We start from the raw sequence: 24,550 nt of genomic DNA, 5'->3' as shown, positions 1-24,550 counted from the left end.
ATTGATATCTGCATTTAGCCCGAAAAATAACATTGAAATCACAGGATTTGTTGTAATTATTAGTACTTGATATGAATACCAGGGGTAATAAATATAGACTTTATTTGATAAAATTCAGTTATTGTGGATTGGAAAAACTGGTACAAGAAATTTATTACATATAACATTATGGAAGTAAGTACCCGTCATAACTAAAGAAGCACAATGTTTACACCTATTTTTGCTTAATGAAGAATTGAACAAAAAAAGATTAGAAATATTTTTGATTAACTAGATCAAAAACCTTTGTTGATTATTCATTTTACATTTTTCAGTAGTTAGAAACTTTCAATAAAAAAATTCTTAAATTCATCTTGTTATTGCTGTAAAGCGAAACAAGAATGAATAAGTCAAGATCATGGTATGAACAAATTTACATAAATCTGCAGATCAGGAAGTGAACAAAAATGATTCCATTATTTCAAGAAAATTAGAAACATGTGCTATACTGATAGCCTTTAAAATGACATTTCCATATTGTTCTTTATTTAGAAATAATTACCTATATTGCCATGGATTGAAAAACAGTTTGCTGTTAAAAACAATAAAACTGCTGTGGATTCATATATTTTTGTGGGTACCAATTTTAATGTATTGTAGAAAAATTGTGTTTTCATTGATACTTGATTTCGTGGTTTTACCAAAAATTCTAAATACAAAATTTGTATTGTGGTGATTGAAGAAATTCATGGTTAACCTTATAAACACGAAAATTATTACTCCATCAATAATAATCCACAATATAACAATACATTTGTTTTATCCACCATTTTCTACATAAGGAAATTCCTGTACCAAGTCAGTAATATGACAGTTGTTTTCCATTCATTTGATGTGTTTGAGCTTTTGATTTCCCATTTGATACGGGACTTTCCGTTTCGAATTTTTCCTTGGAGTATTTTTGTTATTTTACTTTTTTTTATCACTCCACACATCCATAATTAGGAATGACTTCTGATCTATATTTATTACCAAATTATAGAGTGTTTTTTTTTGTTGACAAGATGAATGTTATCCCAAAAGTCTACTGGAGGAAGAAGACGTACACTCGTGGGGATTTTGTTTGGCTGTTAAAGACATATACATAAAATTGACATGTAGTATGACTTTGGAAACTTTTTTTTTTTTTCAGAGCATGGGTTTTAACTGCATCCTTTCAAAGTCAAGTATAAGGACCAATTCATAGTGAAAACTGTTTTATAGTCATGCTGAATTCTCAGAATTATCCAATAAATTCACTAATTATAAATCCTTAGAGATCTTTAGGATACATTAAGCCTGAAATCAAATTAGAAAAAAACAATTCCTTCCAAGTTGCATGACATTCTAACCCATCTATCCATGATCTATCCTTTCCTATTTCAACAGGTACCCTATAAACGATCAAGTCTTAACTCGGGTGATGTATATGTGCTCGATTTGGGCATGCAGATCTACCAATGGAATGGTGCTGAATCAAGTGGTATGGAGAGAATAAAGGTAATATTTATCCTTTTGACATTTTTCATAAAATATTGCCTTGTATTGACAGGTTCCATATGTACAGTCAAGTCTTAACCCTGGTGATGTGTATATATTAGATTTGGGTATGCAGATTTACCAGTGGAATGGTTCAGAATCTAGTGGTATTGAGCGACACAAGGTATCATGGTCTCACAGCTACTTTTATATTCATTTTATTTCTTGCTTTCAGGTATAGAGCTTTATTTGTGCTTAATATACTGATCAAAAATAAAAATGCAGCCAATAAGTGTCATAAATGTTGAAGCTATTTGATGATAAAATTAATCAAAATTAATATGAATGAATGCTTGCTCCATGTTTTATGAAAAAAATCAATTATAATTGTTGGAAAATATTAATTTATTTCCTTCTTTAAATATTAATAACAGCATTATACAGCATGAAGCAGAGTTTGCAACTGTCATGTTTTTATATGATTTAAACTGAGTTTGTCTAGGTCAGTATTTTGCTTTTTCTGTTTAAATTTATTTGATATTTCAACATAAAATTTTCCAGACCAGATTATGTATTTCTTTTATGGTCAGTATATGAAATTTTGCTTACAGTAGTCAAGAGGGCCAGCAATAAATGTATTTATTTGCAATATATACCATATATGTGCATGAAGAAAAGTTTTAAAGGGCTATGCCATACAAGTTGAATGTTAGGGTTGGAAGACACACTTTATGAATTATACAGGGTTGGTTTGTGTGGATACAAATGCTTTTTATTATCTATCCAAATTGCATTTTTGTTGATTCTTTGACAAATTTTCCTTCCAACCCTGACTCTGTACATTTTTCTGGACTAGCCCTTAATATGTATACATAGAATTAGGTCACAGTGAAACTAAAATGCCAATCACCATGTTTCAAGATTTTCAAATTGTATCTAGTACCCAGTTCACACTATGCCTTTTTAAAACGGATTCGAACCGAAGAAGTTAATCCGCCTTAACTCGAGGCGAACCCGGATTAAAATTACCCCTCATTTGAGGTTGAGTTAATGTGGGGCGAACCCGGGTTAACTACCTCACTTCTAAATGTGAACGCAAAGTGAAGTTAATGTGAGGTTGTTGCTATAGTGACATATATGACGTTTGCTTAAATAAGTCTTCAATGTGACGTAACTATTACGTGACATCATATATCGAATGACATCATATTTTGACAGACGTCCAGTTACCGTATTTACTGGATCACGAATTATATAACCCATATTAAATTAGCGGCAGCAAGAGGGATATAAGTGTATTAATCTATGTTGAAAAACCTGCATAATGACAAACAATGAAACCTATATCATTTCCGCTGCTTTTTTGGGCGAAAAATGGGTGCAATTTGGATAAAGGGACGTTATTTAAAAACACGGAAAGTGGTTGATGGTGATCAAACTCCTCCAAAGCGGCCAGGAGTGCGGTAAAAAATTTCAGACTTTAAATAATGCATCTGTGATGAAAAAAAAAGTAAATATGTACAGTGGACAGATGCGGGTTACAATTTTGGCGCTAACATTTCTTTTTTTGTTGAGAGGGAAAATCCCAAACCGGGTTAATTTTTTATCAAGTGTGAACTGGGGTAATTAATTCAGGTTAATTAACCCGGGTTCGACCCAGTGCAGATTTTATAGTGTGAACACGGTATTAGTGTATGAAGATTTTTGTTTTTTCAGTATGATTTTATAATATAAAAAGTTTTAGTTTAAATATGTAGTGTCTTTGGCTTTAGAGTTTTATACTGTTTACACGTAAATGTAGCTTATAGTTTAATGTGGATTTGGATTTGGAATTTATTTTTAACTGTTAAAAAGCTGATTGTTTATCTATAGAAACATGCCAGTTTGAAATTTACAAGACAAATATAATCTAGATATTGTTTATAAAACAGTCTATTTTTCTAAACAAGTTGTATCCAGTAAAAGCAAAAGCAATTTCATTTTCTTGGCATTTTTATGTTTTTATACGACCGCAAAAAAATTTTTGTGGTCATATATTGGTATGACGTTGGCGTCGTCGTCGTCATCTGGCGTCGTCCGAAGACACATTGGTTTTCGCACTCTAGCTTTAGTTTAAGTTAATGGATCTCTATGAAATTTTACCACAAGGTTCAATACCACAAAAGGAAGGTTGGGATTGATTTTGGGGGTTATGGTACCAACAGTAAAGGAATTAGGGGCCAAAAATAAGCATTTTTGTAACTTCCAGACATAACTTGTGTGTTAGTGTATGGATCTCTCTGACATTGTACCACAAGGTTCCATATCACAAAAGGAATGCTGGGATTGATTTTGGGGGTAATTGCCTCAATATTTTAGGAATTAGGGGCAAAAAAGGGGCAAAAAACAAGCATTTTTCTAGTTTCAGGACAATAACTTGTGTGTAAGTGTATGGATCGTTCTGAAATTGTACTACAAGGTTCCATATCACAAAGGGAAAGCTGGGTTTGAGTTTGGGGGTAATTGCCCTAAACGTTTAGGAATTTGGGGCCAAAAAGGGGCCAAAAAACACATTTTTCTAGTTTCCAGACAATAACTTGTGTTCAAGTGTATGGATCTCTCTGAAATTGTACTGCAAGGTACCATACCACAAAGGGAAGGCTGGGATTGAGTTTGGGGGTGATGAATCATAAGGGGGTTCAAAAAATTTGGGGGGGGGGGATTTTTTTCTTTTAAAATTTTCCATTTTAAGTTGGTTATTTCTGATTTATATTTAAAAGCAAATAATAATATATGGTAGGAGATACACACTTAACAGGATGTGTAAATTATTATATGATAAGTATTGTGCAATAGCAAGAAATTTTTAAATTGCACAGTATTGCACAATAGCAAGAAATCTTCAATTGCACAGTATTGCGCAATAGCAAGAAATCTTCGATTGCACAGTATTGTGCAATAGCAAGAAATATCCAATAGCACAATATTGCGCAATAGCAAGAAATTGTCAATTGTACAGTATTGCGCAATAGCAAGAAATATTTAATTGCACAGTATTGTGCAAAAGAAGATACTTCGTATTAATTGCTTATTTCTTGACCAATTTCAATGGGGTTTTATTCTTGAATTCTTGGGGTTCTTTAATATGCTGAATCTAACCGTGTATTTAGTTTTTGGATTTTGGGCCCCGTTTTTAAATTGGTCCACATTGAGGTCCAAAGGGTCCGAAAATTAAACTTTGTTTGATTTCATCAAAAATTGAATTATTGGGGTTCTTTGATATGCGGAATCTAACCGTGTATTCAGATTCTTAATTTTTGGTTCCGTTTTCAAATTGGTCTACATTAAGGTCCAAAGGGTCCAAAATTAAACTTAGTTTGATTTTAAGAAAAATTGAATTCTTAGGGTTCTTTGATATGCTGAATCTAAACATGTATTTAGATTTTTGATTTTTGATTCAGTTTTCAAGTTGGTCCAAATCGGGGTCCAAAATTAAACATTGTTTGATTTCAACAAAAATTGAATATATGGGGTTCTTTGATATGCTGAATCTAACCATGTATTTAGATTTTTGATTTTTGGGCCCCGTTATCAACTTTGTCCACATTGAGGTCAAAAGGGTCCAAAATTAAACTTTGTTTGATTTCATCAAAAATTGAATTCTTGGGGTTCTTTGATATGCTGAATCTAACCATGTATTTAGATTTTGGATATTGGACCATAATAGGTGAATGTCCAATTTAAAATTTTTAGGTTCTTAGTCCACATTCATTCTGTGTCAGAAACCTATGCTGTGTCAAATATTTAATCACAATCCAAATGCAAAGCTGTATCAAGCTTGAATGTTGTGTCCATACTTGCCCCAACTGTTCAGGGTTCGACCTCTGCGGTCGTATTGAGCTGCGCCCTGCAGAGCATTTTATTCTTATTTACAGAATTTTTAGCTCACCGTTCTGAAGGAACGGTGAGCTTTAGCCATCACTTGGCATCCGTCGTCGTCATCGTCCGTCTGGTGTAAACTATTTCAAACATCTTCTCCTCTGAAACTACTGAACCAATTCCAACCAAACTTAAGCTGAATGATCCTTAGGGTATCTAGAATAAAGTTTGTGTTTTATTTTCTGTTTTGTCAAAAAACATGGCCACCATGGCTAAACATAGGGGTAAAATGCAGTTTTTGGCTTATATCTAAAAAAGCAAAGGAGTTAGAACAAATCTGACATATAGTAAAAGTGTTCATTAGGTGAAGTTCTATCAGCCCTGAAATTTTCAGATGAATCTAATAACCCATTGATGGGTTGCTGCCACTATATTGGTAATTTTAAGGAAATTTTGCTGTATTTGGTTATTATCTTGAATAGTATTATTGATAAGGATAAACTGTAAACAGCAAAAATGTTCAGCAAAGTAAGATCTACAAATAAGTTCATATGACCAAAATTGTCAATTGACCCTTTAAGGAGTATTGCCCTTTGAGGACAATTTTACACAATTTGTTTGTCATGTTTTCTAACTTTAAAAAATCTTCTCCTCTGAAACTATTGAACCAATTCCAACCAAACTTCAGCTGAATGATCCTTAGGGTATCTAGAATAAAGATGTGTTTTATTTTCTGTTTCGTCAAAAAACATGGCCGCCATGGCTAAAATTAGAACATAGGGGTAAAATGCAGTTTTTGGCTAATATATCTCAAAACACTTTTTAGCTCACCTGGCCCAAAGGGCCAAGTGAGCTTTTCTCATCACTTGGCGTCCGTTGACCGTCGTTCGTTAACTTTTACAAAAATCTTCTCCTCTGAAACTTCGGCGTCAAATTTAACCAAACTTAATCACAATCATCATTGGGGTATCTAGTTTAAAAAATGTGTCAGGTGACCCGGCCAACCAACCAAGATGGCCACCATGGCTAAAAATAGAACATAGGGGTAAAATGTAGATTTTGGCTTATATCTCTAAAACCAAAGCATTTAGAGTAAATCTGACATGGGGTAAAACTGATTATCAGGTCAAGATCTATCTGCCCTGAAATTTTCAGACAAATCTGACAACCTGTTGTTGGGTTGCTGCCCCTGAATTTGTAATTTTAAGGAAATTTTGCAGTTTTTGGTAATTATCTTGAATATTGTTAAAGATAGAGATAAACTGTAAACAGCAATAATGTTCAGCAAAGTAAGATCTACAAATAAGTTGTATGACCAAAATTGTCAGTCGCCCCCTTTAGGAGTTATTGCCCTTTATAGTCAATTTTTAACAATTTTTCGTAAATTTTTGTAATCTTTTACAAAAATCTTCTCTGAAACTGCTGAGACAAATTTAACCATACTTGGCCATAATCATTGTTAGGGTATCTAGTTTAAAAAATTTGTCCGATGACCCCGCCTTCCAACCATCATGGCCGACTTGGTTAAAAATAGAACATAGGGGTAAAATCGATTTTTGGTTTATATCTCTGAAACGAAAGCATTTAGAGCAAATCTGACAGGTGGCAAAAATGTTCATCAGATTTAGATTTATCTGCCCTGCAATTTTCAGACGAATCCGACAACCCGTTGTTGGGTTGCTGCCCCTGAGTTAGTAATTTTACAGAAATTTTGCAGTTTTTTATTATTATCTTAGACATGATTATAATATCTAATACTATTAATTATGATTTTAACCTTATTTTTCATGATTTCCAAAGCATCAGTAAATACAGGTGAGCGACACAGGCTCTTGAGAGCATCTAGTGTTAAGCAATTAGAGCAAATCTGATGAGAGGTTAAAATGTTCATTAGACCAAGTTCTATCAGCCATGAAATTTTCAGACGAATCTAACAGTCCATTGTTGGGTTGCTGCCACTAAATTGGTAATTTTAAGGAATTTTGCAGTTTTTGTCTCGCCTGTGACGAAAGTCGCAGAAAGTGAGACATAGGTATTACTATCCAGCGGCGGCAGCGACGGCGGCGTAAACTATTTGTATAAAGCTTTATATTTCAGAAGGTAGAAGACCTGGATGCTTCATACTTTGTATGCAGATACCTTATGTTACGAACTTTCCGTCTGTCATATGTCCAATGTCCTTGACCTTATTTTCATGGTTCAGCGACTGCTTGAAAAAAAAGTTTAGTTTTTTTGTTATGTAAATTTCTCACTTATTATGAGTAATAGGATAACTACTGTAAATTCAGAAATTATTGCGAGGTTTTTATTATTGCGAAAAATGAGACAGAGTTGTAAATGCAATAATTTAAACTCGCATTTTGAAATATTTTATATGAATTAAACAGGATTTTTCTCAAAATCGTAACAATTAAAATCGCATTTAAGTCTAAAATGACAAAATCGCAATAATAAATGCACGCAATAATTTCTGAATTTACAGTATATTTGGTATATGGGTTCATTGCAACGTCTACATGTCCATCAGACAGGGTTCACCTGACCTCAGCCTCATTTCATGGATCAGTGATCAAGGTTAAAGTTACGTTATTAGGTCCGTTTCTCAGATACTACAAGCAGTAGGTCAGCTATATGTGGTGTATGGAATGATTATAAGGGATACATGTCAGTCTGGCAGGTTTCATCTGACCTTGACCTCATTTTCACGGTTCATTGGTCAATGTTAAGTTTTTGTGTTTTGGTCTGTTTTTCTAATACTATAAGCCATTGGTTAACTATATTTGGTGTATGGAATGATTGTAAGGTGTACATGTCTGTCTGGCAGGTGTCATTTGTCCTTGACCTATTTTCATGGTTCATTGGTCAATGTTAAGTTTTTGTGTTTTGGTCTGTTTTTCTAATACTATAAGCAATAGGTCAACTATATTTGGTGTATGGAATGATTGTAAGGTGTACATGTCTGACTGGCAGGTGTCATTTGTCCTTGACCTCATTTTCATGGTTCATTGGTCAATGTTAAGTTGCTCTTGTTTGGTCCTCTTCTCAGATACTATAAGTTATAGGTCAACTATATGTGGTGTATGGAATGATTATAAGGTGTGCACGTCTGTCTGACAGGTTTCATCTGACCTTGACCTCATTTTATGGTTCATTGGTCAAAGTTCAGTTTCCTCAATGAGGTTTGTTTCTAAGACACTTTAGGCACTATATGTTAAATAAATTTGGTGTATGGAATGATTGTACAGCCTACATGTTTGTCTGATAGGGTTTATCTCACCTTGACTTCATGTTCATTCATCATTAAAATGTTAATTTAATGTAAAGCTTATATAAACTTATTTTTTTTACTTTCAACATAAATTCAATTATGAACACTAAAACAGGCGAGACATTTCAGTGTGTCCACTCTTGTTGGTTATTATCTTGAATATTATTAATGATAAAGATGAACTGTGAACAGCAAAAATGTTCAGCAAAGTAAGATCTACAAATAAGTTAATATGACCAAAATTGTCAAATGTGTCCTTAAGGAGTTATTGCCCTTTAAAGACAATTTTTCACAATTTGTTCATCTAGTTTGCTTACTTTAAAAAATCTTCTCCTTTGAAACTGCTGAATCAATTTCAGCCAAACTTGGGCTGAATGAGTTTCAGAGTATCTAGTATAAATTTTGTATTTTATTTTCTTGTACGTCAAGAAACATAGCCACTATGGCTAAAATGGAACATAGGGGTAAAATGTATGTCTTTGCTTTTGAAGAAAATATGACAGATACAAAGAACATCACAATGGAATTTTTAAGCCACTCATTAATATATATTAAAAAGCAAAAATAATCATTGATGAAAGATTTAAGCAAAAAATTACAGGTGAGCGATTCAGGCTCTTGAGAGCCTTTTGTTTATTTCAAACTGAATATTTTGACTTTGATTTCATATATTATGTACATTTGTAATTAATAATAGAATTTTGTATTGAAAAATTCATATGTTTGCAAACTGCAAAATTTTAGAAAGATATGAAAAAAGAAAAGTATATGCCGCGCGATAACAAAAAAATACTATAATGTAAACTTGCTTTATGTGTATTTTGTTGGACAAATTATGTAATGTATGTTAATATGGGGCATAACATGTTGTCAGTATTTTTAAAACATTTGTAAAAAATGTAATATTATTTGTTTCCAATATATGAAGTAAGGTTACAAGTTGTTAACTGGTAGTTCATTGATAACATTTAATCATTTATTTCATTTAGAAATAATTTGCAAGCGAAAATCAATTGTGTTGTATTTTAATAGTTGTGTAGCATCTTTTTATTATATCAAGACACACATAATATGCTTATAGTCATTCATGAGACTTGAGATCTTTCATTGAAATAAAAAATGGCAAAATTTCTTTTAGGATGAAAATGGTTATTTGTAAGATGGATGTTGTCTGACTTTAATGTGAATCTAATAGACATTGTGTACTGTAAATTCAGAAATTATTGCGTGCATTTATTATTGCGATTTTTGAAGAATGGACTAAAATGCGAGATTAAATATTCGATTTCAGGAAAATCTGCATACAGATATAAGTATCAGGTATCAGAATGCGAGTTCTTATTATTGCGATCTTCATCCACTCGCATAATTCGCATTAATAAAAACCTCGCAATAATTTCTGAATTTACAGTATGTTTAAATGGAGCCACTTATAACTGGTTACTTAAACATATATCTGTGTAACATCCTGTTGAAAGGGAATTGGTCTTTTTGATGAATTTTGTTTGATAAATATTTTTTCTAACTTTTTATACGACCGCAAAAATTAAAAATTTTTTGGTCGTATATTGGTATGATGTTGGCGTCGTCGTCGTCGTCGTCGTCTGGCATCGTCCGGCTTCGTCCGAAGACACATTGGTTTTCGCACTCTAACTTTAGTTTAAGTGAATGGATCTCCATGAAATTTTACCATAAGGTTCAATACCACAAAAGGAAGGTTGGGATTGATTTTGGGGGTTATGGTACCAACAGTTAAGGAATTAGGGGCCAAAAAGGGGCCAAAAATAAGCATTTTTGTAACTTTCAGACAATAACTTGTGTGTAAGTGTATGGATCTCTCTGACATTGTACCACAAGGTTCCATATCACAAAGGGAAGGCTGTAATTGATTTTGGGGGTAATTGCCTCAAAATTTTAGGAATTAGGGGCCAAAAGAGGGGCAAAAAACAAGCATTTTTCTAGTTTCATGACAATAACTTGTGTGTAAGTGTTTGGATATTTCTGAAATTGTACTACAAGGTTTCATATCACAAAGGGAAAGCTTGAATTGAGTTCGGGGGTAATTGCCTGAAACGTTTAGGAATTGGGGGCCAAAAAGGGGCCAAAAATAAGCATTTTTCTAGTTTCAAGACAATAACTTGTGTTCAAGTGTATGGATCTCTCTGAAATTGTATTGCAAGGTACCATACCACAAAGGGAAGGCTGGGATTGAGTTTGGGGGTGATGAATCATAAGGGGGTTCAAAAAATTTGGGGGGGGGGGGGGATTTTTTTTTTTCTTTTTTTCCTTTTTTTTTTCTTTTAAAATTTTCCATTTTAAGTTGGTTATTTCTGATTTATTTTTAAAAGCAAATAATAATGATATGGTAGGAGATACACACCAAACAGGATGTGTAAATTTTTATATAATAAGTATTGTGCAATAGCAAGAAATTTTCAATTGCACAGTATTGCACAATAGCAAGAAATCTTCAATTGCACAGTATTGCGCAATAGCAAGAAATCTTCAATTGCACAGTATTGCGCAATAGCAAGAAATATCCAATAGCACAATATTGCGCAATAGCAAGAAATTTTCAATTGTACAGTATTGCGCAATAGCAAGAAATATTCAATTGCACAGTATTGTGCAAAAGAAGATACTTCTTATAAATTGCTTATTTCTTGATCAATTTCAATGGGGTTTTATTCTTGAATTCTTGGGGTTCTTTAATATGCTGAATATAACCGTGTATTAAGTTTTTGGATTTTGGGCCCTGTTTTTAAATTGGTCCACATTGAGGTCCAAAGGGTCTAAAATTTAACTTTGTTTGATTTCATCAAAAATTGAATTATTGGGGTTCTTTGATATGCCGAATCTAACCGTGTATTTAGATTCTTAATTTTTGGTTCCGTTTTCAAATTGGTCTACATTAAGGTCCAAAGGGTCCAAAATTAAACTTAGTTTGATTTTAACAAAAATTGAATTTTTAGTGTTCTTTGATATGCTGAATCTAAACATGTATTTAGATTTTTGATTATGGGCCCAGTTTTCAAGTTGGTCCAAATCGGGGTCCAAAATTAAACTTTGTTTGATTTCAACAAAAATTGAATATATGGGGTTCTTTGATATGCTGAATCTAACCATGTATTTAGATTTTTGGGCCCCGTTATCAACTTTGTCCACATTGAGGTCAAAAGGATCCAAAATTAAACTTTGTTTGATTTCATCAAAAATTGAATTCTTGGGGTTCTTTGATATGCTGAATCTAACCATGTATTTAGATTTTGGATATTGGACCATAATAGGTGAATGTCCAATTTAAAATTTTTAAGTTCTTAGACCACATTCATTCTGTGTCAGAAACCTATGCTGTGTCAAATATTTAATCACAATCCAAATTCAGAGCTGTATCAAGCTTGAATGTTGTGTCCATACTTGCCCAAACTGTTCAGGGTTTTGACCTCTGCGGTCGTATCAAGCTGCGCCCTGCGGAGCATTTTATTTTTAGAAGTAGTTATGAGAATGCTACTCAGAAAGAGAATAATAAATGCATGGTTTTGAGTTCAATTAAATTTTTATACGACCTCAAAAAAATTTTGAGGTCGTATATTGGTATGACGTTGGCGTCGTCGGCGTCGTAGTCCGTCATCGTTGTCCGAAGACACATTGGTTTTCGCACTCTAACTTTAGTTTAAGTGAATGGATCTCTATGAAATTTTACCATAAGGTTCAATACCACAAAAGGAAGGTGGGGATTGATTTTGGGGGTTATGGTACCAACAGTTCAGGAATTAGGGGCTAAAAAGGGGCCAAAAATAAGCATTTTTGTAACTTCCAGACATTACTTGTGTGTTAGTGACGGATCTCTCTGACATTGTACCACAAGGTTCCATATCACAAAGGGAATGCTGGGATTGATTTTGGGGGTAATTGCCTCAAAATTTTAGGAATTAGGTGTATGGATCTTTATGAAATTGTACTACAAGGTTCCATACCACAAAGGGAAAGCTGGAATTGAGTTTGGGGGTAATTGCCCAAAATGTTTAGGAATTTGGGGCCAAAAAGGGGCCAAAAAACAAGCATTTTTCTAGTTTCCATACAATAACTTGTGTTCAAGTGTATGGATCTCTCTGAAATTGTACTGCAAGGTACCATACCACAAAGGGAAGGCTGGGATTGAGTTTGGGGGTGATGAATCATAAGGGGGTTCAAAAAATTGGGGGGGGGGATTTTTTTTTCCTTTTTTTTCTTTAAAATTTTCCATTTTATATTGGTTATTTCTGATTTATATATAAAAGCAAATAATAATGATATGGTTTGAATAGGTAAATTAAAATTTTTTAAGTTCTTAGACCACATTCATTCTGTGTCAGAAACCTATGCTGTGTCAAATATTTAATTACAATCCAAATTCAGTGCTTTATCAAGCTTGAATGTTGTGTCCATACTTGCCCAAACTGTTCAGGGTTCGACCTCTGCGGTTGTATCAAGCTGCGCCCCAGCGGAGCATTTTATTGAAATATATATTTAAAAAGCGAAATTTCATATATGGTAGCTGAATTTTTATCCCTTATTTTTTATACAATCTCTTCTAATTTTTGGCATATAGGTTTATATCAGCAACTTCTTGGAATAGTACCTACTAATTAAATATGTGCTAAGGCTGGGGACATTAGAACACTGTTTTTGTTTAACAATAGACCTAATGGACAACCTTTTAATTACTTTGACAAAGTTTTTGAAACTAACATTAAATTGTGATGTTGAAATTTTCATTTTCTACATACATAAATAAATACAAAAATGTACTACAAAATATGCAATGTACCGGTAAATAAAGAATTAGATTTTTGATAATTTTTAATGAAGATATATAGAACTCAAATGGACTATACATAATTCTAAGGATATTTTGGTAAGATATGAGAAAGTTGGAAGTATTGAGTATAGAAATATATGAACTATAAACTATTGCTAGTGTTTTGAGGACAATTTCATTGATTTACTTTAATAGGCAGCTGAATACTTGCAACAGATGGAATCAGAAAGACCAAAAGCTAGCACAACAGTTCTTGATGAGAGTGGAATAAGCAAAGCTGTAAGTGTACAGATTCATTCAGTGAAATTATATTGACAAGTTATTTAGCTTATGTTCCTGCTTGAAAACTTTTGGCATTGTGATTGTATCAAGTAGATAGACAATAGTGTAAACAGGGTTACATTTGTGACAATATATTTTGCTCATTTGTCTTCACATTGACAGTTGTTTTTATAACCCTTTAGTAGCCATAGCAAATATTGTTACCAATGTCCTTCTTTTTGACCTTCCTTCCTTCTGTCATTACTTCTTACAGTCATTCTAAAATCAAACAGTGTGTCCAGACTTTTTTTCTTTGTTCCAATAGATATTGATCAGATATTTGGTACATAAGTGTATGAGATAGACTTATAGATGGAGTTTGTGTTTCATTTCAGTTGACTAACTTTTAACAGAGTGAAGGCACTTGTAATTGTCCAGACTTTTCTGTAATGCCTACAGATCTTGAGCTGATTTTTGTACTAGTTTGTTTCCTTTTTTTTTTTAGTTTTGAAGGAATAACAGCTACTTTTTCAGAATAAGGCTGCTGATGTGGGCATTCTTGTCATACAGACACATCTTGTTTAAAAGTAAACTGCTGAGTTTAATCATAAACTAAGGATTTACAAACTAAATGTGAAATATGTGACAATATGATGATGTGGTCACAAGAAGGGTTCTTTTGTACTATTTTAAAAGCCTGTTGGAGTCTAGACATATTTCGGCTTAAAGCCCATCTGTCTGTACCATAACTTGATATAAAAATAAAAAGATGTGGTATGATTGACAATGAGACAACTATCCACAAGAGACCAAATGACACAGAAATTAACAACTATAGGTTACCGTATGGCCTTCAACAATGAGCAAAGCCCATACCGCACAGTCAGCTATAAAAGGCTCCGAAATGACAAATGTAAAACAATTCAAACGAGAAAACTAATGGTCTAATTTATGTACAGAATAATGAAGGAAAAACAAATAGGTTACACAGCAACAAACTATAACCACTGAATTACAGGCTCCTGACTTGGGACAGGCATATACAGAATGTGGCGGTGTTAAACTAGTTTGAAAACGCCAACCCTGAATTTGCTTGGACTGATTTAGTAGAAACGTTTCATAATTGTTATAATAGGTGAACATAACAAACTGTTTAATTTAAAAAAGGTATTCTCAGCAATTTTTTTCTACAGAGCCATTGTATTTAGCTTATGATTAAATGCCTTCAAAATATCTCACTTTAATCTTGCAACAATTTCAATATGCACAAAAAGGGCATATTATGCACTTTTGTCGCAGCTGTTCATTTTAATTAAGGTTATACTGAATCATTTTAAAGTTATGACATATTTAGAATTAAATTGAGCATGGATAGATGTTTCTTAATGGTATGATATAAACATTTCTTTGTCAAAAGTATATTGTATGGAAACATAAACTCAAAGGAAACAGAAACTTAACAATAAATCACATTTCAAGTTAACATCTAGAATTGAACTTGCTTTTCTTCACAAGACCAATTTTACCCTGTTGTATAAAATGTTTTAAGTAAAAAGTCTGTGCGTAATCTGAAAGCAAAAATTATTTTGACTTGCATTTTTTGCATGTATTTACTGTTTTATCTTTAAACATGAGAGGTAAATGAATGGCCTTGAAAAATGATAATTTAAACTTTACCATGTAATAAATTATTGGAGGTAAATGATATGTTGTGTTTCTGTGTTCTTAGATTATATCATAGGTGTCAGCTTTCTTGATTTCGACAGGATCATTCTGATATTTTTTCAAAAGTTTTTGGAATCTTCCAGTTGTGACCATGCCCCATGTAGTAGTTAGAATCTTCTTCTATTCAGATTTTGTCACAGTACATTTTGAATGTATCATAGTTATCTCCCGTGTGTCACACTGTGGGGGATATGGTAATGATCTTTGTCCCACCATGCTATATAGTCAGTATGATTTGACAATTTTTATGGGAGTAATGGGACTTTGACCATTAGCTGAAGTATTGTAACAACACCTTGTAAACAATCATGAGATATTGACCAGATTATACCATGTTTTCAAGCTGATCATTTTTAATGGGTGTTATGGGACTTTGAATATTTATTAGAGTATTGTAAAAGGGTCATCTTGTGAATGAAACTCCTTTGAGTCTAATTGACAGAGAGCTGTCATACTTGGAAGGATTGTTTGCCATTCTTTGTAGTCGACCATATCGAACTGTGATTTTGATTTGACTATTTTTATGATAGTTATATGACTTATTCCATATTGTGCATCAATGTTCGTAAAATAGCTAAATGATGACCCAAATTGTTAAGAAAGTACTACCTCCTACAATAAAATCAGTAACTTGCATTTATTATTGTTTGCTATACATAGCTTAAAAGAGCTTCAATATTAAAATTTGTGGAAATTTCTAAATTTTACTAGAAACATTTTTGTGAATGGGAGATTTCCCACTTTGGTGCCTAGAAAGGTTGACACCTGTGAATTATTATATTTAATGTCAAGATGTCTGCTGTTAAAATGTAAAATAAAAAGGGTAGCTGTTAACTATATTACTTGAAATATTGGTTGAGATGAAAAAGAGAAGACATATTTTTACTGACATGAATTATTAAAAGCATGTTGTAAGGGAGATAACTCTGAAAAAATTGAAGGGTAAAATTTATAGCTTTCTGATAAAAGCATTGAATGTGTTCCGAAATACTATTGTGAAGCAGTATATTGTTATATCTTAGAAACAATTGGTTTTTTATCATCATGTAGATTTTAATATTCTTAAGGAACCTACTGTTGGAAGTTATTTTGTCACCTAAAAAAAAAGTATTTTCCATTATAGCATCGTTTCTATGAAGCTATTCCAGAAGGGGATGCTGATGAGGTGGACTCTGATGATGAAGATGAGGGTGATGATGAGAAAAAACTGTTGAGGTAAATCTTACTTTTGCTTCAAAGTGATGAAATACATATATTTCACTTCTCCAGATAGTAAAATAATCAACTTTTTTGTTAGGTCAGGTGTGCCGAGTGTTTTAATCATTTGTAGATTTAGCCATATTGATTTTAGAAATTTCATATACTATGTGATGCAAATGATTTCAAATCTATTTTTAATTGAAATTTAGATTTTGATCTTTTAGTGTGTTGTTTGTTGTCCCCTTACAGCATCAATTAACAGCAAATAGATTTTGCAAATATTTATTCCAACCAATGAAAGGCAACCAAACAATATTTATAGAAATAGATAAATAGCAGGTTGGAAATGATAAATATACCTGAAAGTAACACTTTGGAAGGGTAATAGTGTTAAGAAAATATACAAATTTGATTAACAAGGTAAATAAATCTTGTACACCCTCAACATTAAATCAATATACTATACACTTGAGTCAACAATATCTAAAAGAGGCATGAGTTAAAAAGGTAACACAACAAAGAATATTTAGAAATTCCTTAGAATTCATATTCTACTGCTTTTTATCTCGCCTTCTCGGAAAGCGAGACATAGGGATTGCTTTTCCGCTGACAAAGATAACATTGTTGTAATTGGCATCAACAATTGTTAAGTTTTCTGCTTAAGATAGTTTGATAGGAACTACTTGTGAGAGATCAGTGATATTTATGATTAAGTTTTACCCTTGTCTGTCCGTCTGTACGTACGTACGTCCCAAAGTTGGTTTCCATTCTTTAACTTTAGTTTGCCTCAACCAAATGTTTTGTATGTAACTTATACGCATTGCTTATTACCACAAAACACAGATCAAGTTTGAATTTTGGTGGCGTCACTTTAACCGTTCTAGAGTTATGCCCCTTTACAAATGGAAAAATTGCTTAATTTTTCGTTTCCGTTCTATAACTTTATTTTGCCTCAACCAAATGTTATGAAACTTATACACAATGCTTGTTACCACAAAGTACAGATCAATTTTGGTGGTGTCACTTTTACTGTTCTAGATTCCCCTTTATTAATGGAAAAATAGCTGAATTTTTCGTATCCATTCTCTAACTTAAGTTTGCCTCAACCAAATGTTATGAAACTTATACACAATACTTATTACTGCAAAACTCAGATCAAGTACAAATTTGGGTAGCATCACTTTTACCGTTCTTCAGTTCTATCCCTTTATAACTATATGATATGCAAGCGGGGGCATCATCTGTGTCCTATGGACACATTCCCCATTTATTTTTTCTCTATAAAGTTGCATAACTATAAGTATATATCAGTTTGACGACTATTTGAGGCCCCGCCCCCTAGGTCATTGTCCAGAGACTTTGAATTAATTAGCATTTTTCAATGTTAAGTTATCTGCTTAAATCAGTTTGATAGGAACTACTTGTGATAGATCAGTGATATTTTCTATTAAGTTGCATTACTAACAGTACATATCAGGTTGATGACTATTTCTAGGCCCTGCCCCCTAGGTCATGGTCCAGTGACTTTCAATTAATTAACAATTTTTAATGTTAAGTTTTCTGCTTAAGTTAGTTTGATAGGAAATACTTACAATAGGCAACAATATTTTCCATAAAGTTACATTGCTGTCTGTTCATGTCAATTTGTCAACCATTTTGAGGCCTTTCCCACTAGTTCATGGTCTAGCGACTTTGAATTAGTTAGCAATGTTGATGTCCATCAGATTGTCGTTTTCTGAATTTTAAGCCAATAGGCGAGACATATCTCTGTGTCAGCAGTTTATTTAATTGATATGATAATTGTATACATCAATATCAAATATAACCATAACTAAATATTTTTCTCAGATTGTCAGATGCTGGAGGATCCATAAATTTCTCAGAAGTAAAGACTGGTGATGTAGCCATGGAGGATCTTGGAGAAGATGTAAGTATTGAGTAGGCAGTAATCAGTCAATCAAGATAGAAGGATAAATGATATCTAATAGTAATGTACGAATAATGATTGATTTTTGTGCAGTTGTTAGATTTAAATATTAAATATGCATCCGAATTCTTCAAAAATGCTGAATTTATCATTGATACCTTGATGAACTGTCAATTTAACAGTTTACGTCAGTACATCTAATTTGTATCAAAAGTCATGTTTAATATTTTTTTGTCAATCATTGTTTATATGATGCCCAACTGATTAGCATGATTGCCTTTTGTTACTTAGTCTTAAGGGATTAAAATCGGGATAAGTCAAAAAATGTTTGACTGGCACAAATATTTTTTGTGAGCACTGAGCTAAATATCTTGAGAATATAAAACAAAAAGGACAAGAAGCTCAAACTTTTCATTTTTTTGTCAAAATTGACATAGTACTATCTATGGTTGATTTATTCGAGTAGTGTTACTTCCTAATTTAAATATGAATTCCTTAAATTGAAGAAACCAATATCTTTGTTTGTATTTCAGTTAGGTTTGAATGTCTTCAATTACATGGAAATGATAAAAACAAAGTAATTTTTTATTTTAAATGTTAGATTATTTGAGAAAATATTCTGTACCTATTAATTGCGATCATTGAGCATGCCAGTTTATATATATGCAGTGAAACAGGTGTCATATATTTTACTGATAAAAGATCATTTTTGTATAAATTACTTGTATCAACCTGATGGTCCTATATTGAGGTCAGAGAATTGACATGTACCAATAACTTGTGAATTTGGTAGTATGACTACTATGACCTTGAATGCCCACTTCAATCTTGCAGTGTTTATTTTATGATGCAATAGTCATTAGTTCTACAATATACATGAACCTGTATATAATTACAAGATGTTTTAAATGTTGACAAAAGACACTTACTGTATGATGCCTTATCACAGATGTATGTCAATAGGAGAGCAGGACCTATTAACCTTTCAAGAGACCTGAGTTCAAACCTTTTCAGTCGGTTTGTGTACCCTATAATTTTCTGTGTCTGATTGTCTTTAAGGTTTTTTATTCTTTTCATTTTATTGAAAGAGAGACGAAAGATACCAAAGGGACATACAAACTCATAAGTCGAAAATCAACTGACAATGCCATGGCTAAAAAAGAAAAAGACAAACAGACAAACAACAGTTCACAAAACACAACATAGAAAACTAAAGACTGAGCAACACGAACCCCACCAAAAACTGATGATATTTTATTGCGATCCCCCAAATACCATTATTGAATTCAGACAGTAAAATAGATACTATTTGACAATGAGGAACAACCTCATTGTGATATGTGCTCTAAAATCCAATGTAGTATTATATAATTTACAGGATGTGTTTGTTCTTGACACCAAGAGTGAACTATTTGTTTGGGTCGGAGGTAAAGCTTCTGTGGACGAAAGGAGAAATGGAATGGGATATGCTCATGTAAGTTTTATACGACCGCTAAAAAATTTTGAGGTCGTATATTGGTATGACGTTGGTGTCGTCGTCGTCTGAAGACACATTGGTTTTCACACTCTAACTTTAGTTTAAGTCAATGGATCTCTATGAAATTTTACCATAAGGTTCAATACCACAAAAGGAAGGTTGGGATTGATTTTGGGGGTTATGGTACCAACAGTTAAGGAATTAGGGGCCAAAAATAAGCATTTTTGTAACTTCCAGACATAACTTGTGTGTTAGTGTATGGATCTCTCTGACATTGTACCACAAGGTTCCATATCACAAAGGGAATGCTGGGATTGATTTTGGGGGTAATTGCCTCAAAATTTTAGGAATTAGGGGCAAAAAACAAGCATTTTTCTAGTTTTATGACAATAACTTGTGTTCAAGTGTATGGATCTTTCTGAAATTGTACTACAAGGTTCCATATCACAAAGGGAAAGCTGGAATTGAGTTTGGGGGTAATTGCCCAAAATGTTTAGGAATAAGGGGCCAAAAATAAGCATTTTTCTAATTTCCAGACAATAACTTGTGTTCAAGTGTATGGATCTCTCTGGAATTGTACTGCAAGGTACCATACCACAAAGGGAGGGCTTGGATTGATTTTGGGGGTAATTGCCTCAAAATTTTTAGAATTAGGGGCCAAAAAGGGGCAAAAAACAAGCATTTTTCTAGTTTCAGGACAATAACTTGTGTGTAAGTGTATGGATCTTTATGAAATTGTACTACAAGGTTTTATATCACAAAGGGAAAGCTGGGTTTGAGTTTGGGGGTCAATTGCCCTAAACGTTTAGGAATTTGGGGCAAACAAGGGGCCTAAAAACAAGCATTTTTCTAGTTTCCAGACAATAACTTGTGTTCAAGTGTATGGATCTCTCTGAAATTGTACTGCAAGGTACCATACCACAAAGGGAAGGCTGGGATTGAGTTTGGGGGGTGATGAATCATAAAGGGGTTCAAAAAATTTGGGGGGGGGGATTTTTTTTTCCTTTTTTTCCTTTTTTTTTCTTTAAAATTTTCCATTTTAAATTGGTTATTTCTGATTTATATATAAAAGCAAATAATAATGATATTGTTTGAATAGGTAAATTAAAAATTTTTAAGTTCTTAGACCACATTCATTCTGTGTCAGAAACCTATGCTGTGTCAAATATTTAATCACAACCCAAATTCAGTGCTGTATCAAGCTTGAATGTTGTGTCCATACTTCCCCCTACTGTTCAGGGTTCGACCTCTGAGGTCGTATCAAGCTGCGCCCAGCGGAGCATTTTATTATTCAAATGAAATAAATTCATATAGCAATGAAATTAATGTTACTTTTAACTAGAAAAATTTTATGATGCATGCCTTCATGACAATCTTTTTCACAAATTCATTTAACTAGCTTATAATTTTTCATATTTGAATGTCTTATATTGAGGCGAAAAGTCCATAATCATCATATTAGAGCAGACAATTAAATAAAGCCTTATAAGTAAAAATTTGTTAATAGATATGTTAGTATGACATATTTTTAAACCCAACACAATTATCTATATAGCATTTTTGTGTAATTGCAGAAATACTTGATGGACAAAGCTCGTCATTATAAACCAGTTTCTGTTGTCAGCGAAAAAGTAGGAAAAGACAGAATTGAAGTAGCATTATCAGCATAAACTCTTGCCACTGTATAAACAATATACCACAATATAGATGCTTTTGCATTAGTTAGCACATAAATTATTGTTTGTTGTTAACCACCCTTTTCTAAGATATGGGCATAACATGTTTTGTCTCAAAAACTAACATAAGGTTATTATTAAGACTTATATTTAGGATGAGAAATTTTATTGTTCATTAATATATTTTTCAAGGATTATTTATTTCAACATTACATGAGCAGGACTATTTAATTTGAAAATTTATATTTATATGATGTCAGACATGATCCATCCTGATTACTAGTAGATTGTCACAAAAGTTTGAGGAATGTATCTCCAGGAATGATTTTACCAATGTATAGAATGGGCCCTCATCAGGTCATATGGGAATTTTGTATAGCAAGACCTTTATTTGGATTTTTTTTTATATATATCCTTGATTGAATCTTAACTTTGTCATCAATCATTTACACATTTGTTTTATTGGATTCTACTTCCTGTATAGGGTATACTCAGAATTGAATAAGTCAATGGACATGTAAGTGATGTGCATATAATAAAGATTCAAACTTTGATGAGTGGGTTTGGGAACATTACATTTTTGGGAATGCACCCCTGTCCTTAATAAGGGTTTTTTTTTGAAAGGCCCCAGCTATTCTACCGGAATCATACCTGAGCTCCTTCCATCAGTTGTTATCAATCTTATATAGTTGATGTGACATGTTAGGCCTTAAGAGGTATCATACCTGAGCTCCTTCCATCAGTTGTTATCAATCTTATATAGTTGATGTGACATGTTAGGCCTTAAGAGGTGTCATACCTGAGCTCCTTCCATCAGTTGTTATCAATCTTATATAGTTGATGTGACATGTTAGGCCTTAAGAGGTATCATACCTGAGCTCCTTCCATCAGTTGTAATCAATCTTATATAGTTGATGTGACATGTTAGGCCTTAAGAGGGATCATACCTGAGCTCCTTCCATCAGTTGTAATCAATCTTATATAGTTGATGTGACATGTTAGGCCTTAAGAGGTATCATACCTGAGCTCCTTCCATCAGTTGTAATCAATCTTATATAGTTGATGTGACATGTTAGGCCTTAAGAGGTATCATACCTGAGCTCCTTCCATCAGTTGTAATCAATCTTATATAGTTGATGTGACATGTTAGGCCTTAAGAGGTATTATGATTAATGTTTGTTATAATCATTATTTACATATAAAAGTAAAATACATTTGCTTACCCTATTTTGTTGTTGTAACATTGTTTTAGTTAACTGTATGCATATAAATGGCAGAAATATGTAGCAATTTAAGGCTTTTTCTGCTAAGATTCTAATATATGCAATCCAAAATGTTCATGCATATTTCTCTGATTTACACTTGACTCTTAATACAACATTTTTTTGTTAGGCTTTGTCTTTGAAGAACAGCTGCTCTTACATTGACTTTATTATTGTTTTGTTTTCTAGTTATTTTTTTTTATTATTTACTACTGGACCAAATTTGTGCACATTTCTACGCATTCTACCTGTGTTTATATATTGTGATATGTATCTTACTGATCAGAAGAATCTAAATTTACAGAAAAACTAAATTGGAAAATATATATTCTGTTTAATTTTTCAATACTTGCCATTATTTTAACTTTAGAAGTAAAGATTAATGAATTTCAATGTTTTATCTTTTATATGAACCAATCATCTACTGACAATTAAATAGTTTTTTCGTCATTTAAATGAAACTAAACTACTGTGAAAGAATATTAGAAATGCATTAGAGATGTGAATATCAGTTATTTGTAACAAACTTTTTTTTATGATTATTTATTTCTACTTTTGTATTAATTCAATAGTGCAATATGATTTAATAGTAGTAATTAGTAGTGGGAAGTTCATTTCTGTACTTTTTTGAAGAAAAAAATAAAATAGATCTTTTGTCTGTCAAAATGGTGTTTGAGATAAGACTTACATGTATTATTATTTTTCAGATTTATTTAGAATTATTGATGAAATACATATTTTGTTTTTGATAACAGTGCGCTACAAATAGATTGTTTATGAATCTTCTTATTTCTCATTTCTGTGAATTAAATGTTTGATTTAAACATTTGCACATGTATGGAATTTGAAGTATGTATTGAGAAACTTTATTGCATTTAATACTGCAACTTAATTAAACAATGTCTTGTAGCTAATTGGTAATGATAATTTAGATATTTTTATCCTTTATTAGATTTTAAAAACCTTAACATACATTTAAACATAGAATTGTCATGAAATTAGCCAGTATCCATTTTCAAAGGCTTGTTGAGTTGGTAAATTAATTTCAAAGTTGACAGTAGATGTATATAAAACCAGTTTATCCTGAAAAAATATTTTGTCTATGCAAAGTAAGTTTGTAATCTGTTGTTTCATTGCAATTTGGTGCTGTATTTTTGAAACAAAAATTTACAGAAATAAACAATTTAAGTTAAAATTTGTTCAGTCCTTTCTTGAAGTATATTCACCTGCTTTCAGAATCTTACCTTCTTGATAAGTACATTCACATGAATACAATATATGAATATGCTACCGTATATTCATAAACAATACACATAATAACACTTGCATAATTTAAATAGCTATAAAACAGAACAAGAATCTACTGTTTAGTAAACTGTAGGTAAAAAAACATTTTTTTTAATTTAAAATTCTGCTAAAAGTGGTAAACAGTTTCACTTTGACATAAGTTAGAACTAAAAATATTTAACAACACTAATCAAGATTTAGTTGTAAAGGTATTCAACATTATCATGATTATGCAGAATGTAGCAGTGTATGTATTTATCCCTAACAGCCTATTTACCCTTTTGTTAGGGTAGTTAAACTGTATCATAATC

The 24,550-nt window shown here is 32.3% G+C and overlaps 1 protein-coding gene across 7 annotated transcripts in view; it reads left to right on the top strand.

Moving 5' to 3' along the window:
• The window catches only part of LOC127702524 (gelsolin-like protein 2), a 54,574-nt gene extending 30,427 nt beyond the window's left edge, over positions 1 to 24,147 (top strand). For 3 of the 7 annotated variants that reach the window (XM_052206767.1, XM_052206792.1, XM_052206797.1), the window contains exons 9-15: positions 1,571 to 1,681; positions 13,620 to 13,703; positions 16,534 to 16,625; positions 18,459 to 18,537; positions 19,916 to 20,011; positions 21,589 to 22,480; positions 22,555 to 24,147. In XM_052206767.1, the coding sequence (XP_052062727.1) occupies positions 1,571 to 1,681; positions 13,620 to 13,703; positions 16,534 to 16,625; positions 18,459 to 18,537; positions 19,916 to 20,011; positions 21,589 to 21,684 (558 nt within the window). In that variant the 3' untranslated portion in view covers positions 21,685 to 22,480; positions 22,555 to 24,147. Of the gene's footprint in view, positions 1 to 1,407; positions 1,519 to 1,570; positions 1,682 to 13,619; positions 13,704 to 16,533; positions 16,626 to 18,458; positions 18,538 to 19,915; positions 20,012 to 21,588; positions 22,481 to 22,554 lie in introns of all 7 variants that reach the window. The other 4 variants (XM_052206808.1, XM_052206791.1, XM_052206784.1 and 1 more) reach the window with 4 other exon arrangements.
• The last annotated feature ends 403 nt before the right edge of the window (positions 24,148 to 24,550 follow it).

Source organism: Mytilus californianus, unplaced genomic scaffold (assembly GCF_021869535.1).
Source record: "Mytilus californianus isolate M0D057914Y unplaced genomic scaffold, xbMytCali1.0.p SCAF_1, whole genome shotgun sequence".
NCBI classification, from domain to species: domain Eukaryota; kingdom Metazoa; phylum Mollusca; class Bivalvia; order Mytilida; family Mytilidae; genus Mytilus; species Mytilus californianus.
The sequence above is the reverse complement of the archived record's forward strand: the minus strand, read 5'-3'. Positions and strand labels throughout refer to the sequence as shown.